Below are 17,002 nucleotides of genomic sequence, written 5' to 3'. Positions count from 1 at the left end.
TAGGTGTTATAAACTAATTTTTACATTACCATACTTTGGATGATAAACCTATTTGGCGAGATAATGCAGAGAAAGAGATAATATGTTTTCCCATATGAAATATTAATAATTATACCCCATTTTTGCAGATAATTAAGTTAATGACATTTAAAAAAAGTGTTTCTTTTAAATAGATGGGTTTATAATGTAAGACTTTTTGCTAATATTGCACTAATTTCTTTCTGTTGATATGTCTTCATAGATTACACACACTCTGCTTGCAGGAATACTTATCAGGGTTTTAATGGTGAGTATCCATTTTCATTTGCTGTTAAATATGCTAGGGGATACATTTCAGTTTCTCTCTTCATGCACATAAAGTACTAATGTAAAAAGCCAGTTCTACCTTTTTTTAATTGGTGTTTTTTTTTTGCCTCTTGATATATCACTTCTTAGGATTAATGTTGTCCTACTATAGTTAGTATTTGAATTAGGGAATTTGGGATCAGGAAAAGTTAGGGCTATTCATATTAGCTTGACTTTTTTTTTTTTTTTTGAATAATGATTGCTTTAATTTATTTCAAAAGGCTCTGACTGCATTTTGAGTGATAAGTTACAAGAAACTGGCTGAGATATTTTTGTTGAATTAGAGGCTTTGGTATTGAGTAGTGTATATTACATGGATTATTGGCCTGGTTCTGTATTGCTTCTATTTGACCTTGTTTTTTGAGGTCATTTTCTTTAATATATTCAAATATGTTAGTGTTTAAGGAGCTGTTAGTGTTTAAGATGCCTGATAACTTATTAACATAAGCATGATGTTGGTGTTGTGACTACATAGTTAGGTAAAATCTAGAGAGGTATGCAGAATACAATTGGATGTCATTTTGATAGTTATTAAGCAGGATGATACCACACAAAAAAGAACATGGAACAAATTAAAGAGATTAAAAAATATGTTTTTTATTGATTTTAGAGAGAGAGGAAGGGAGAGTGAGAGAGAGCAACATCAATGTGAGAGAGAAACATCCATTAGTTGCTTCCTGCACACACCCTGACTGGGGTTTGAGCCTGTAACCCAGGCATGTACCCTGACCTTGAATTGAACCGGCAGCCTTTCGGTGCACAGGATGATGCTCAGCCAACTGAGCCACACCGGCCAGGTCACAAATCAAATATATTTTAAAAAGCATTGCACGAAGGTAATGGAATTAAAATTCTGATTGCAGAGAAATGCTAAATTCAATTGTTGTACAAAATATAATAGATTCACAAAATAAAACAAGCAAATGTACTACTAAATAAAGAAATGATTCCATTTTATGGGGATAATTACAGTCCAGTTAATTTTAATTTATCATCTCTAAGAATTTAGAGAAACTTTGGGTTTGATGTGGCCTAATAAGGCTTAATATATAGGAAGTATTCAATGTACAGGATTGGCAAAAGAAGGTTTATAGTTGTGAGTATGCAAAAGTTCATTCTTGTAGTATTACTTATAATTGTTTAATTTGCATCCATATGTAGGTTAGACTGAAAATTGGAAAATTATCTAGAAAACCATTTCATAAATTTAGGTATAAGAATTTTACGATCTTGAACTTGGGAAGTAAAAATAGTAATTTAAAAAATATTAAGAAAAAAAATTAAGACATTTCTAGAGAAAATTAGCAGAGCTTGCAGCCTGACTAGTAATGTCTAGAAAATTGAGAGGCATGAATAAAAAATGAATCCGGGATTTTAAACTGAAGTGAGTAGGACTAGTGTTTTTACTGAAGAAAGTGATTTGGAAGGATAGAAGGCCATGATTTCTAGTAAGATTATTAGAGAGTTGGATTTAATGTCTAAATACAGGATTTTGAAATGCAGGGCCAGACATTTTATTTTCTTGATATACAGTGTTATAAAAAGAGCTTTAGAAATTTCTATCACTGATGTTAGTACTTTTATTTTTTAAATTTTAGCTCCAACAGCAGTTCTTATTTGAGGGTGATCGTTAGACTCCCCTGGGGAGCTCTTTCCACGTATATCTGTTCAGGTCATACCCTAGTCCTCTTGAATCTTAACTCTAGGGCAAGTGGTCCTTGGCTGTGTATTTTATGAAAAAAATACTCTGAATGATTTTGGAATGTAACTCTGATTAAAGATTACTTTGAGGTCTGGGTTGTCTACATTTTGTAAATGAAGACATCAATTTCAAAGATACAGTTTGATTTCATTCAGTGTTTTTGGAGTAAATGCTGTGTATCAGTTATTGTTCAAGGAGCTGACAATATACTAGCAGTGAAAAAAATGGACCAATACTCCTGCCCTTGTGGAGTTTATAGTCTAGTAAGATGAAATGGACAATAAACATGGTAAAGAAGTAATATATGTAAGATGACAGTTGCTAGAGAGAAAATAATGCAGGGACTATCTCTATAATCACACTAATTATATATAATATAAAGATATTGCCTCTTTCATTTTAATTAACTGAATAGTAACAGTACTATGAACAATAAAGCAAGGTCATTGCTATATAAAAGTAGTTCTGTTAAGTTTTGGGTATTCTGCAGTACCTGGCACAAGGTGAGTGTTCAATAAATATTAGTAAGTTATGACTTCTTATCCTTATGAAATAAAAACACAGAGTCAAAAAACTAAAGGCAGTCTCTGCTAACTCCAAATAGAAACTAGCACAAATAGTAAAATAAAGATTTTTGTTTTGTGCACCTGACTGAACCTAACTCTAAGGTTATTTTTAATACTAGAGGCCTGGTATACGAATTCGTGCATGGATGGGGTCCCTTGGCCTGGCCAGCTATCGGAGCCTATTCGGGGGGCGGGGGTGCTGCGAGAGGTTGGCTGTCCAGCCCCCACCCCATTGGCCAATCAGGGGGAGGGACCGTGAGAGGTTGGCCAGTTTGGGGGGGGGACCGCGGGAGGTTGGCTGGCTGCCCCCCCACCCTCATCGGGGCCGATATGGGTGGCTGGTCAGGGGGAGGGACTACAGGGGGTTGGCCAGCCTGGGGGAGAGACTTCAGGAGGTTGGCCAGCCAGGGGGAGGGACCATGGGAGATTGGCTGTGGGAGTGCACTGACCACCAGGGGGCAGCTCCTGCATTTAGCGTCTGCCCCCTGGTGGTCAGTGTGCATCATAGCGACCCGTCATTCCGCTGTCCGGTTTATTTGCATATTAGGGTTTTATTATATAAGATGAAGCCTTAGAGAAGAGGATTTTATTTTGAAAACTTAATCTCAAAATTATCCTGTATATATGATGTATGAGCATAAAATCATTGTATGCTCACCAACTCTAAAGATAAACAATTGACTATTAGTCTAGAACTATGTTGTCTAATATGGCCATGTGTGAGTGACTATTGAGTACTTGCAATGTGGATAGTATGAATTATATTGTGCTATAAATGTAAATTGCACACCCAACTTGAAATTGTGGTATAAAAATGTAAAATACGTCAATACATTTTGTATATTGATTAACTTTTTGTACTCTATTACATTGAAATTTATTGGTATGTCTTGCACTCTTGCTGGATTTTTTTACTATGATCCTGTAATATCGGGATTAGATTGGGAAAATATTGGTTTACTAAGTTATTCAGATTTTCCGAATATATATTGACAGATTTTATTGTACAATATAAAAAAGTCATTAATACTGCTACCAGTTTTTATCAGAAAAACCTTTAAATATTGAGAAGCTGTCAAACTCAAGGTGGTAGGTAAAGTTTTATAAAATTTTAATTTTTGCTTGAATTTTATCATTGGCAACAAATATTTTCACTTACTTTCCCTGAAGTGACAGTTTTACTTTGTTCATTTTTGAGAAAATTCCTGCCAAATGACCTCACCAAAAGCCAGTTTTTGAATGTCAGTCTTTCTCTCTAGTAAGAAAGGTATTCCTTAAATAATATTCCTTGTAAAATGTGATTAATTCAGCTCACAAAACATTCACAGAATGTCTTTTCCTGGAGAGAACTGTGGGACTTTGATATGTAGCAAAACTGCTTTAGGTACTATGCATACTTCCCATTTTACTACACAGAATATCATCCTCTATAATCCTATATAATAAAGAGGTAATATGCAAATTGACTGTCATACCTTTGCACAAGATGGCTGCCCCCATGTGGTCACAAGATGGCCGGCAGGGGAGGGTTGTTGGGGAGGGACCAGGCCTGCAGGGGAGGGCAGTTGGAGGGGGGACCAGGCCTGCCTGCAGGGGAGGGCAGTTCGGGGGACCAGGCCTGCCTGCCGGGGAGGGCAGTTAGGGGCGATCGGGCCTGCAGGGGAGGGCAGTTAGGGGGACCAGGCCTGCCTGCAGGGGAGGGCAGTTCGGGGGACCAGGCCTGCCTGCCGGGGAGGGCAGTTAGGGGCGATCGGGCCTGCAGGGGAGGGTAGTTAGGGGTGACTGGGCCACCAGGGAGAGGTGAGTTACAGCAGGGGAGGGCAGTTGGGGGCACTCAGTCCAAAAGGGTAGAGAAATTGAGGGTGATCAGGCCGTCAGGGGAAAGCAGTTGGGGGGGATCAGGCCAGTAGGGGAGCAGTTAGGCGTCGATCAGGCCAGTAGGGAGTGGTTAGGGGGTGATCAAGCTGGCAGGGGAGTGGTTAGGGGGCAATCAGGCAGGCAGGTAGGTGAACGGTTGGGAGCCAGCAGTCCCGGATTATGAGAGGGATGTCATATTGGAGAGGGTGCAGGCTGGGCTGAGGGATACCCCTCCTCCAGTCCACGAATTTCATGCACCGGGCCTCTAGTGATTTAATAAAACTAATCATTCTAGTGCTTCATCAGGGACATTCTTAAGTGTAGGTGGCATTTTTATTTTATTATTTTTACTATAAGTGTGCAGTATTGAAGAATACAGCAATTCTTAATACAGTTCGGTGCCACTGCCTTGATTTATATGCTACAAGACCAGCAGTTTTACCCATCACTGCTTTTGCATTTTTTAGTGCAAATGTCAACCCTGCTCAGAAGGCAAATAATGTCTTAGTATTATTTATGAAAATAGTTTAACCTTGTGGACCTCTGAAAGGGTCTTGGCAACCTCCAGTGGTCAACACTATTTCTTGAGAACTATTGCTCAAGAGTATATAAAAAATTACTAAAAGTCAGACCCTGTAAAAGACTAGTGTACATTTAAGATGAGGTCACAAATAGAATATAAGGTAGAGTATAATGAGCATGAGATAAGAGCTACAGACTTGTAGATATTCAGAAGAAAGATGATAATCAGCTGAGGCTATATCAATAGGATTGGTATTTGAAATGGACTTTAAAAGATGTCAACAAACAGATACTTGGGGTAGTAGAGGAGAGTGTTTCTTTCAGAAGCAACAGCACGAAGCTAGAGGGGTAGATACTTATGGGACTTGGGGAAATTATTTCATGTCTTTGGACTTCAGTTTCTAATCTATAAAACAAGAAGATGGAATTTGATCATTTAGTTCACTTCCAGATTTAAAGTTGCAAGATTTCAAGTAGTATTTTTGTAAAGTTTTGCTGTCGACATTATTATTGTTGTTAGGAACGGAAATATTTAAATGATTGTAATTAAAATGTATTTAATGTTTAAAAAATATAAATTAAGGTATTTGCTTTGTATTTTGCATAAAATTTGTGTATACTATTGCATTTATTAGTGCATAAAATTTATAAGAAACATTCTAAATGGTTTTTAAATTTTTTCATTTTTATAATAAATTCATTTTATTATCTGTTTTATTTATTTTTTATGTTGGAGACTGAAATAGAGGTAAAATTGCAGTGTAATAAGGTATATTTAGTGCTCTTACTGTATGTATTAGACATTTTTTTAGTGTGTGCATTACTAGAATTCACATTCCCTTATTCAAAGTATTTGAGGAATTAAATATTCATTGAATCATTATTTACAGGCCCAGTACCACAAATTGGCCCCACTGATTTTTACTTTTTAAAAATAGCTAGTTCAATTACCATATGAAGTAATTGAAATTTGGCTAATTGAAAATATGGTTGCTTCTGGGTTTTTTAGACATTTAGAGAACAGATTGATGAAGAAAAATATATTTACAACAAAAATTTTCTCTTTCGACATTAAATGCTGAGTTTTCTTGTAATTTTTAATTACTAATTATATACTCTGTAGTAGCTAATACCAGGCCTTATAGGAGTACTCTAGTCAAATAAATATTGGTTAAATTGAAAGGAATTCTAATATAGAAGTTTTTAGTTGCGGTTTTTCTTTGAAACATTAGGTTTCTATAGGAAATCTGAATTTTCAGTAAATTGTCATCTCTGTGTTTTTTTTCATTGTCTAGTGTGACTGTGGCTTAAATGTTATTGATGAACTATTTTCTCAGATGATTAATATGAATATCTTGTGTCTTATGCAGAGATTCCTGAATAGAATGGTATATTTTACCAACCCTTTGTTATTGATTCTTTTAGGAATGGATCGAGATTATGGCCCTGGATCTTATGGAGGTCTGGCATTCAAGGATATTTATCTAAAAATTCTTCTTTTGGGTGCCAGTAAAGGTGAGCATCATTTAATTTTTTTCTTTTTAAACCCTTTATAGGGATGGATCGTGACTATGGCCATGGATCCTATGGGGGTCAAAGATCCATGGACTCCTACCTAAACCAGTCATATGGCATGGACAATCACAGTGGTGGTGGTGGGGGTAGCAGGTAAATTGCTTAATCACTTAGCCAAATAATTAGAAGATTATAAGATTCTGGATATTTTAATTTAAGAATTCCTTAGGCACGTTATGATACTTGAACTTCACTATTTGATACTGAATAATCACCTTAAATGTTTGAAGGTGTTAACTAATGGTTATAAAAATTATCTCAAAATCACTGGCAGACATTTTTTTAAGAACCTCAGATAACTATTACCATTTCAATACATGAATCATTAAAGATTTTTCTGTTTTTAGCAGTGAATATTTCTTTTACTTTTAATTCTTAATCAGAATGTCCTGAATAATTGGTGTAAAATGTTACTTGAAATATTATATAGGAAGCTTTTTCTTAATGATTTAAAAAAAATCTTTACTAATGTGGGGTGCTGTTAAAAGCAGCAAAACAGTCTTTGACTAGAATGGGTTTAACTGAACTAGCCTAGCCATGTTCAATTTCTAAGAAACATTTAAGATAGCTATTCTTTTAACTCTAAATTTAACTCTAAAGTAAGTTGTAAGAGTATATTATAATAGTAAAAAGTTCTTTATATCATATCTAGGGTACTTATTGGCAGGTACTACTGAAACCAAAACCACTTGTGCTCTAGGCTAGGAGCATTGTATTAAAGCCACGAATACTATACCTTTTGCTTATTTTAATGCACTAGAGTTCAGAATGTATTTATATTTTGCTGTTGATACTGTGGAAAGCATAAACCTAGTTGAGCTACTATAGGCTTTAAAGTTGATCTTATTTCAGATAAAGGGAGTTTACTTTTTGAGACACAAAGATTCCTACCAAATAGTAAAACTAGTTAGAGAACATTTAAAACTATCGTCCTTCATAAATTGAAGGATCCAGATTCCTTAAGGATGTACTGAATCTTGCTTACTTTCTTCTTTCTGTTTCAAGTGTGCCACTATGGTTGATAGTAGAGGAACTGTTATGTTCAAGAAAATAAACAGTTGATGACAATTTTGCTTATAAGATAGATGCTTTGAAAAATGTAGTTGGAAAGGGGAATACTTTTTATATGGTTACTAGGATTTAGAAGTAAATAGTACCTTCTATTTATTTAGTTATCTGTAAATACAGTTATCTGTAAATACAGTATTTAAATGTTTTAATATATCAATTATTGCCTTGTTACATTGTAAATGTAATGCGTATAAATTATGTAGATGTTATGTTTATCTCTTGTAATTGTGGGACTTTATAAAATTGTGTTGTAAAGTGTCAAGCATACTTTGGATTTGTGAGAAGTAAGATGATTCATTTCTTGTGTTGATTCTATTAAAACCTTGAGATTGTGTGCTCCTTTTTTTTAGCATAGTTTTATGTGATAATTTCCTACCAGGAAATAATTTTTCAAATAATTGATGATGTTATAAAATGTATTCTTTCTCATTTGACTTGAAAATTTATATGCAGAGGGTATATGCTGGTGGTCATTTACTTTTATGTCCTATTTTATGTGCTTATCCTTCTAGATTTGTTAGATTTACTAGTCTATAAGTGAAAAGTGACTGAGGATTGATTATTGACCTTAGCCAAAGTTTGGCAGATTGTCAAATTTTATAACCAGAGATTTTTCTCCAAATTTGAACTACTATAAATATAATGAAGCAGTTTTGTGATATAGATTATTGAGGGTGCAAAAGGATCTCATCTGTGTCATAATAGCCTGCATCTGTGTAGTCTTCAAATTGTGTCCCTATTGAAAGCCAAAATACTGTAAATATTTTGTTTTTTTTTTTCCAATATTGAGGATGGATTTAAAGAAAGTTTGAGTAGTTTGTGAAATTTAGCAAATGACTTTTTCTAAGACTAGGGCTGGGCTAAAATAATTACAGATAAATCTTTTATTTTTAATAAAATAGAAAAGCTGCTAAAAAGCAGATTTTTAAGCTAAGCTTTACTTAACTCAATTCATATTTAAAAATTGACTCAGGTAGCTTTCTATCTGGTCTCATGTTGAATTGCCCAGCCCTAATCAAGCGTGAACAAAAGTAGAACTGTGCAAACCAGTATGGTATAAATGAATTTTAGTTGATAAATGTCATCTGATAATTTGTCTTTTGAATTGTCTAACATTAGTAAGCTTACTTTTGTTTTTTCCCTCACTGTGCAATTTTTCCAGGTTTGGACCTTATGAGTCTTACGACTCCAGGTCTTCTCTGGGTGGGCGAGATCTATACAGATCTGGCTATGGTTTTAATGAACCCGAACAAAGCCGCTTCGGAGGTAGTTATGGTGGTCGATTTGAGAGCTCCTACCGGAATAGCCTTGACTCTTTCGGAGGTAGAAACCAGGGCGGGTCTAGCTGGGAAGCACCTTACTCCCGTTCAAAATTGAGGCCTGGGTTTATGGAGGACAGAGGAAGAGAGAATTACTCTTCCTACAGCAGTTTTTCTTCACCCCATATGAAGCCTGCACCTGTAGGCTCTCGGGGGAGAGGAACGCCTGCTTATCCTGAAAGTACGTTTGGAAGCAGAAACTATGATGCTTTTGGAGGACCATCAACAGGCAGAGGCCGAGGCCGAGGAGTAAGTACAACAGAATCTTTTCAGATTCTTTTCACTAGTCACTCTTTTAAACCCTTTCAAGACCGTGGTTTTCAACTAGAATAAACACTGTTCATCCCAGTGTATTCTGAAGCAAAAGCTGAGTCATAAGCATAATTTTTAGGTTGTCTGTAAAACTTTCTCCAGCACCTCAGAAAATAAGTGACAGTGTGAGATGATTGTTCATAAAGTTTTGCCAAATCTCCCTTTATTAAAAAGGTGAGGACGTTAGATTTGGTCTAAAAGGGGTTAAAAGGAGTTGCATTTTTCCTTGTAAACACCAGCAGTTTTGCTAGTGGGACAGTTCTTGGATTATTGTAAAAGGTAACAACCCTTTTGGAGTTTTTTGAGTAGGTTAAAGGTGCAATGTATGATAAAATGTTTATACTTTGCTACTATATTTCTTCAAAGCTCCATATTTCACATTAAACATAAGAGATCAAAAGTTGGTGATAGTTGAGGGTAGCTTAGCTTTGTTTACATGGTGAAGAAGTTGCTATGTAAAATAGGTTGTAGAAAGATTTGTGGTCAGTATAATTTTGCTAATTCACTCTTAACGTATGTCCTATTGCTGGGTATAATACTTTCTCTGTCATCGGTTTTAATATTGAAAAATAATTTCCTACCTGTATATGTTTATGGCTCCTTCTTAGGAAGTAATATTTTGTAAATTCTTGCTTAAATGAGCAGATATGGTAGTCTTCAAGTGTTTAATTTCAGATTATGCCTATGTTCTTAGGGAACTTGACTAACATGAAATTTTACCTAGTAAGTGTATGGAGATTATGGAGTTATTATTTAGTTTGGTCATATAAAGAATACTGTGTTTTTGCTATAATCTAAGAAATGTTTTTATTTTTTATTTTTTGAGTCAGTGGCTCTTAATATTCTCTTTGCAGAGGGAAGTACTTCTGATAAAAAATGTAGTAGGGCACACATTTTGACTGTTTACTAGCTTTTGCTACATCAGTGTAGTGTGTCATACTTTTTTTTTTAGAAATTTTGCATTTATAACAGTTAACTCCTATGTAAAATGCATTGCACCTTTAATGGATAACTAATCAAGATTTTTTCTGGTATGACTGTATACATTGCCTGGAAACACTAATTTATTCCAGTCCACTAGGTTAGATAGGTATCCTAAGCATAATATATAAATGTGAGCAATATGTTGCTATTCCACCATACTTTATGATTGTAGGTTAAATGAAAATAGTTGGGGTAAAATTTGAAAACACCTAGCATTTTCCATGCTGTATTATTACTTTATAGGCAAATGACTTTTTTCTTAATGAGACTTCAAATATCAATTTTGTTTTCACCATAGAAAAACAGGTATTCCTGTACTTTGTATTCACCATTCTAGTCTGAATGGACTTTTCTTTCTTTCCTCCTGTTAATGAAGTAGATGAACCAATAGGGTTTTCTTTTTTAATCTTCACTTGTACAATTCCCATTGGATCCTTCTCTTCAGATTACTCCTCATTCTTTATCTTATAAAAGTAAGGTTAGAAGAACAAATTCCTTTGGACATGTGACCTCTTGGTGTAGTGGATTTTGTTAATGACTAAAAGAGGAAGGGACACAGAGTCGCTTGGTTGCATGACTCTTCGTCTGTAAACTTTTGCTTCTCAGGCTTCTGGGTCAGAATATGTTTCTCTAGGTAAGAATGTGAATGGAACGTCAGATGTAATTCTTTATCTGAAGTGTGTCTTGGAAGTTGATGCATGGTTATGCTTTAACTCTCCTATTTCATACTAATGTTCCATCTCGCCTTCTCATTCCCTTTTTCAACAGGGAGAAATCATAAGTGATTTCTGGATCTTTTTTACTTCCAACTTCAAACTTCAAATATGGTCTTTGTGTTTCTTAGTTTTAAGCCAGGCTTTAGTAAAGTAAAGATTTCTTTTAAGGTCTTTTCATGGGAAAATATCAATTAGGAACTCTGAAGAGGAGTTGTCAGAGAGTTGTACAAGTGGTAATATTTTGACAGGCACATATGTTGTTTATGATCTCAACTAATTTTGAATTGTAAAAATAAAAATAGCTAATATACATATTTGTTCTACTGGAAATAAAAATACTAATTGACTGGATTCGAGTTCATGTAATAATTTACAAAGTTTTCCAATGTGTTTATTAAGAGTGGACATGTAAATTTTAGTTACATTCTAGGAATTTCTAGGTAAAAATTACTAGATAGAAAACGTAAATTTTGTATGAATTCATTCTTTATCTTTGGATATTATGCTAATATTTCTTGATTTCACAAATTTGCAGCATATGAGTGATTTTGGAAGCATTCATAGACCTGGAATTGTTGTTGACTATCAAAATAAATCCGCCAATGTGACAGTTGCTGCTACAAGAGGAATAAAGAGAAAAATGATGCAACAATTTAATAAGCCCAGTGGAACCTTCATCAAGAAACCCAAGCTAGCAAAACCTGTGGAGAAGATAAGCCTCAGCAAATCACCTAGTAAGTAAGAAAATACAATTGCTGTGGATACTTTTTACCTTTTTTAATTCAGTGCTTGTAGATAATTTTTCATGTTTATATAGACAAGCTGCATTGTAATTATAGCGGTTAGGTTTGTGAAACCCCTAGTGCAGTTATTAGTAATGAACATCAAAATTAATCAAGATACTGTTTATTTATTTTTAAAATTTTTATACTTTATTTCTTTTAAAAAATGTTTTTATTGATTTTAGAGAGAGAGGAAAGGAGGAGAGAGAGAAACATCAATGTGAGAGAGAAACATTGATTGGTTGCATCCCACATGCACCCCAACTGGGAATCGAACCAGTCAGTGCCCTTTCAGTGCACTGGGCGACGCTTAACCAACTGAGCCACACTGGCCAGGGCACAAGATACTTTTTAGGTTCACATGCCCTGATCTATCCCTCTTCCCTAAATCCTGGTTTAGGGTGGAGTCAGAATATTTATATTTTTAAAATGGCCTCACACATGATTTTGAGTCAAGCTGCTGGGTGTTACTGTGTTTATTGTTTGAGGTATTGTTGAGGAAGTGTTATGTTATATTACATAGAATGCTCTTTATGAGGACTAAGGGAAGAAATGTTTCATGGTCGTACGTACCAGGAAAATCTATACTTCTAGAAAAGTAATTTGCTTTTAATCTTCTGGACATAATGACTTTTTTTGGGTTGTGGTTAATCCTCACCGGAGAATATATTTTCCATTGATTTTTAGAGAGAGTGGAAGGGAAGAAGAGAAAGAGGGAGAGAGAGAGAGTTATGAGGCATACCGATCAGTTGCCTCCTGTATGAACCCTGACAAGTGCTAGGCTCAAACCTGCAATCCAGGTACACACCCTTGACTGGGGATCAAACCTTCAACCCTTTGGTGCATGGGCCAATACTCTAACCACTGAACAACACTGTCCAGGATGCTCCTCTCTCCCCCTTTTTTTAACAATATTTGATAATAGTGTAGTATAGCTAAGAATGAAGCCAAAATTCCATACCCAGTTCATCCTTTTATTGTTAGGCATGAGGTAGGCATTTTGAAAAGTATGCAAAATATTGAGGAATAAGAGGTCTTGTAGTATAGGCTATATGATTTGTTGAAAAGCAGTAGAAGGAACCATATTCAGTCATTTTGCTGGAGGTACAATATACTAGTATATCATAGCTTTAGCATATGAAAGGGAAACCCAATTACTTCTAGTTTGAGGTTATATACTTGTAGATTTTCCGTAGAGAGTTTTAGTGAAATCCAATGGGAATATGGAAATGGTTGATTAATAAGGATATACATTTAAGCTCTTATAAAATGATGAAAAGTAATCTAGATATTGAGTTTTAAGGTGTTGATTTTATATAATTTTGAAACATTCCACTGTATACATAGCAAATGCTGCCTAAATATTTGTTTGCTGTCAAGTTTATGAATCCCTGGGTATTCATGATTTTATATTAGGTATTTTTAAAAACAATCTAAAAGGAAAACAATACATAAAAGGAAAACTTTAAGGGCAGATTAGTTTTTTTAAGTCTAAAGTTAAATGTATTATATGAAAGAAGTTGCTCACAGTGAGATACCACTACCCACCATGTGAAGTTGATGGACATAATAAAAACAAAGTGTTGGCAAGGAGTGGAAAAATTGGGACCCTCACATATTACTTTTGGGACTATAAAATGGTGCAGCTGCTGTGGGAAACATTTTGATAGTTCTTTGAATGAATAAATATAGACTGACCATGTCACCCAGCAATTCTACTCCTGGGTTTATACCTCAAAGAATTGAAGAGAAGTATTCAAACAAAAGCTTGTACATAAATTTTCATAGCAGCATTATTCATAGTAGCCAAAAGGTGGAAACAATGCAGTTGTTAATTAACAAATGAATGGATGAAAGAAAATGTGATCTGTCCACACAATGGAATGTTATTCAGCTATTAAAAAGAAAGTAGGTACAGATATATGGTACAATACGTGAATGAACCTTGAAAACACTATGCTAAATAAAAGAATCCAGACAAAAAAGCCACATATTATATGATTCTATTTATGTGAAATATCCAGAACAGAGAAATCTATGGAGACAGAGAGCGGATTAGTAGTTATTAAGGGGTTGGGGAAAGTGAAAGTTATGAGTGACCATTTTGGGTGATAAAAAAATTTGAAACTAAGCAGTGATGATGGTTGCATAACATTGTGCTATATTTACTGTCACTGAATTGTTCACTTGGAAATGGTTAAAATGGTAAATTTTGTACCAGGTATTTTATTACTTTACTAGAGGTCAGGTGCACGAAATTCGTGCACAGGAAGGGGGTTGGGGGGTGGGGGTGGTGGTGGTTGTCCCTCAGCCCGGCCTGTACCCTCTCCAATCTGGGATATTCCTTTCATAATCCGGGACTGCTGGCTCCTAACCGCTCGCCTACCTGATTGCCCCTAACTGCTTCTGCCTGCAAGCCTGATTGCCCCTAACTGCTCCCCTGCCAGCCTGATCGCCCACAACTGCCCTCCAAAAAGCCAGAGGACTCAAGGTAAAGCTGGTTGTTCAAGAGGATTAAATGCCCATAACTAGTGGAAAGATGAAGGGAGTGATTTACTTAAGGCAGCGATTTTCAGCTCATGGCACACATAAAGTAATTACTAAAATTCAGCAGCATATCCAAAATATATATTTTTGCTGCTCTGACCAAAAAATAGGTATAATTTTGATTCATACACGCCAGATGGCTATTGTTGTGTTGTTTGTTGTCATGTTTTAAATTTGACAAAGGAAAAAGAAGTCAGTGCCTCTGACTAAATAGTCAGGTATTGCATGTTTTAAAAATTCTTGTGGCACACCACTTAAAAATTGCTGTTTTAGATGATAGTGATTTTATTGCTTAAAATGAGAATAAGGAAAAATAAACAGATTAAGAGGAAAAAATATAAGAAAAGTATATAGCAAAGACTCCCATAGATGAAAAGTAAATATGACAAAATTCATGATGATTATATACTGGGTAATCTTGAACTCTGATTTTTTTTTTTTTTGGTGAATTCAATTTAATCTTCTATCACAAAGTAAACTTTGTATGTCTGTACTTTATAAACTGGGACTGGAAAGGGAGAATGGAAATCTATAGTCTTAATACTTTTGTCTGATATCCTAGCAAAAATTGATCCAAAAAATGAAGAAGAAGAAGAAAAGCGGCGAATTGAGGCTCGGCGAGAGAAACAAAGGCGCAGAAGGGAAAAAAACAGTGAGAAATATGGAGATGGATACAGGTTTGTGCTTAGTAGTCAGAAAATTGGGCTCATTATAAAACCATTTTCTAGAAAGGGCAATTAATTGGAATGCAAACAATTCCTGAGCATCAAATGAAAAGTTTTGATCAAAGATATATAGGAATGTTTTTGACTTTTGATATTTATATACAATTACCACTTAGAAATATAGGGAAAAAGTCCTATTCAATAATGATAATTGTTTCATAATGTTCAGAAATACAGTACTCTTAATAAGAAATATATGTCATAATATGAGGAAAACCACAGTCTTTGAGATTTTACTATATGGAGACATAGTGATATATATATATATACATACACATATATATTTTTTTCCCTACCCAAGTATATGTTTATTGATTTTAGAGAGAGAGAGGAAGGAATTCAGAGAGAGGGAGAGAAAGAAGAAGAACCATCAATTGGCTGCCTCCTGTACATGCCCTGACTGGAATTGAACCCACAACCTTTTGGTGTATGGAATGATGCTCTAACCAACTGAGCCACCTGGACAAGGCCATAGTGATACTCTTGGATAGGAAAACTAAATTTTACAAAAATAATAGTAAATGAGTAGATACTAGCTTTTCTAGATACTGAAACAGAAAGCTGTACTAGAAAAAGGTAATCAGTGTAACTGAATTACTAGCTTGTAAGCAGATGTGTTATATGGAAGAATGTAATCTATACTAATAAAAGGGTAATATGCTAATTAGACCGGACATCTTCTGGACATCCTTCTGGATAGTGCCAAGGTGGCAGGGGCTGAGGCAGAGGTGGTTAGGGGCGATCAGGCTGGCAGGGGAGGGCAGTTAGGGGGCGATCAGGCTCCCAGGGAGCAGCTAGGCGATCAGGCAGGCAGTCAGAGGTGGTAGGGGCCATCAGGCAGGTAGGCAGGCAGGCAAGTGGTTAGGTGGCAGCGGTCATGGATTGCGAGAGGGATGCCCAACTGCTGGTTTAGGCCGGATCGGATCCAGCCTAAACCGGCAGTTGGACATCCCCTGAGGGGTCCCGGATTGGAGAGTGTGCAGGAGGCTGGGCTGAGGGACAGCCCCCCCACCCCCGCACGAATTCATGAATTTCGTGCACCGGGCCTCTAGTGTATAATAAGATAACTGCAAATGAAAGGGGAATTACTTGAACAATAACAAGAAAAATATTTTAGATCCTCTACAAAGGGAATAATGACCAGATTTGTTTACATATAAATTGAAAACTTAAAAGGAAAGCAAACAGACTTGGAAAATATTATAAACATGAAAAATGATTAATGTTTAAGTTAGATAAATATCACCGAACCAGAATTTTTAAAAAAATAAGGAAACAAGATGCCCAATACATAATTTGGTGAAAGAACAACAGCTATGTAATAATTCTAGGGCAAATAAACTGAAAATTTAAATAATAGCATAGCAGTGTATTAGCTAGGAGGAAAAAATATTGATTAACTGGGATACAGTCAAAAGACAGAATTTTCTGGTGACTATATAATATAACTACTGGGAAGCAGTTTATTAGTTTTTAGAAATGTCTTGAATTTTTTATACTTTTTATCTCTCCAAGAAAATAACCTAAAAATGTAGAAGAGTCTAACCTGAAAATATGCCCATTACAGCATTATTTATAATAATAATTATTTATAATAGCTCCAAAACATTTAAATAGTAATAGAGTGTGACCCATCATATATAAGGTTAGATACATCCCTTCTTGGCTCTTATGCCTTTGGTTATAAAGCCTGAAACAATATGCAGAAAATGTAGGCACAATAGAAAAATACAGGGTGGGGCAAAAGTAGGTTTACAGTTGTTCATATGGAAAATAATACCATAATTTGTGAATAATAATACAAGGATAAATTGTTTCATGTACTCACAACTGTAACCTATTTTGCCCCACCCTATATATATGCAAGATGTAAAGTTATGCATAGGGGAAAGATAGACTACTAGGAAGTTTCGTTAAAAAGACAGTATTGATATTTATCTTTTTCCTTCTGAAATTTGCCCAGGTACTATATGCTAGGG

General features: G+C 35.3%; 1 protein-coding gene across 3 annotated transcripts in view; it reads left to right on the top strand.

Moving 5' to 3' along the window:
- Positions 1-203: 203 nt before the first annotated feature.
- The window catches only part of ZNF326 (zinc finger protein 326), a 36,645-nt gene continuing 19,846 nt past the window's right edge, over positions 204-17,002 (top strand). The window contains exons 1-6 of one of the 3 annotated variants that reach the window (XM_015569717.1): positions 204-286; positions 6,418-6,453; positions 6,549-6,660; positions 8,801-9,206; positions 11,505-11,703; positions 14,852-14,975. In XM_015569717.1, coding sequence (XP_015425203.1) covers positions 6,420-6,453; positions 6,549-6,660; positions 8,801-9,206; positions 11,505-11,703; positions 14,852-14,975 — 875 coding nt within the window. In that variant the 5' untranslated portion in view covers positions 204-286; positions 6,418-6,419. The remainder of the gene's footprint in view (positions 287-6,417; positions 6,454-6,548; positions 6,661-8,800; positions 9,207-11,504; positions 11,704-14,851; positions 14,976-17,002) is intronic. The other 2 variants (XM_015569718.1, XM_006772591.2) reach the window with 2 other exon arrangements.

Source organism: Myotis davidii, unplaced genomic scaffold, assembly GCF_000327345.1.
Source record: "Myotis davidii unplaced genomic scaffold, ASM32734v1 scaffold1146, whole genome shotgun sequence".
Lineage (NCBI taxonomy): Eukaryota > Metazoa > Chordata > Mammalia > Chiroptera > Vespertilionidae > Myotis > Myotis davidii.
Note: the sequence above shows the minus strand (reverse complement) of the source record. Positions and strands in the feature narration are given on the sequence as shown.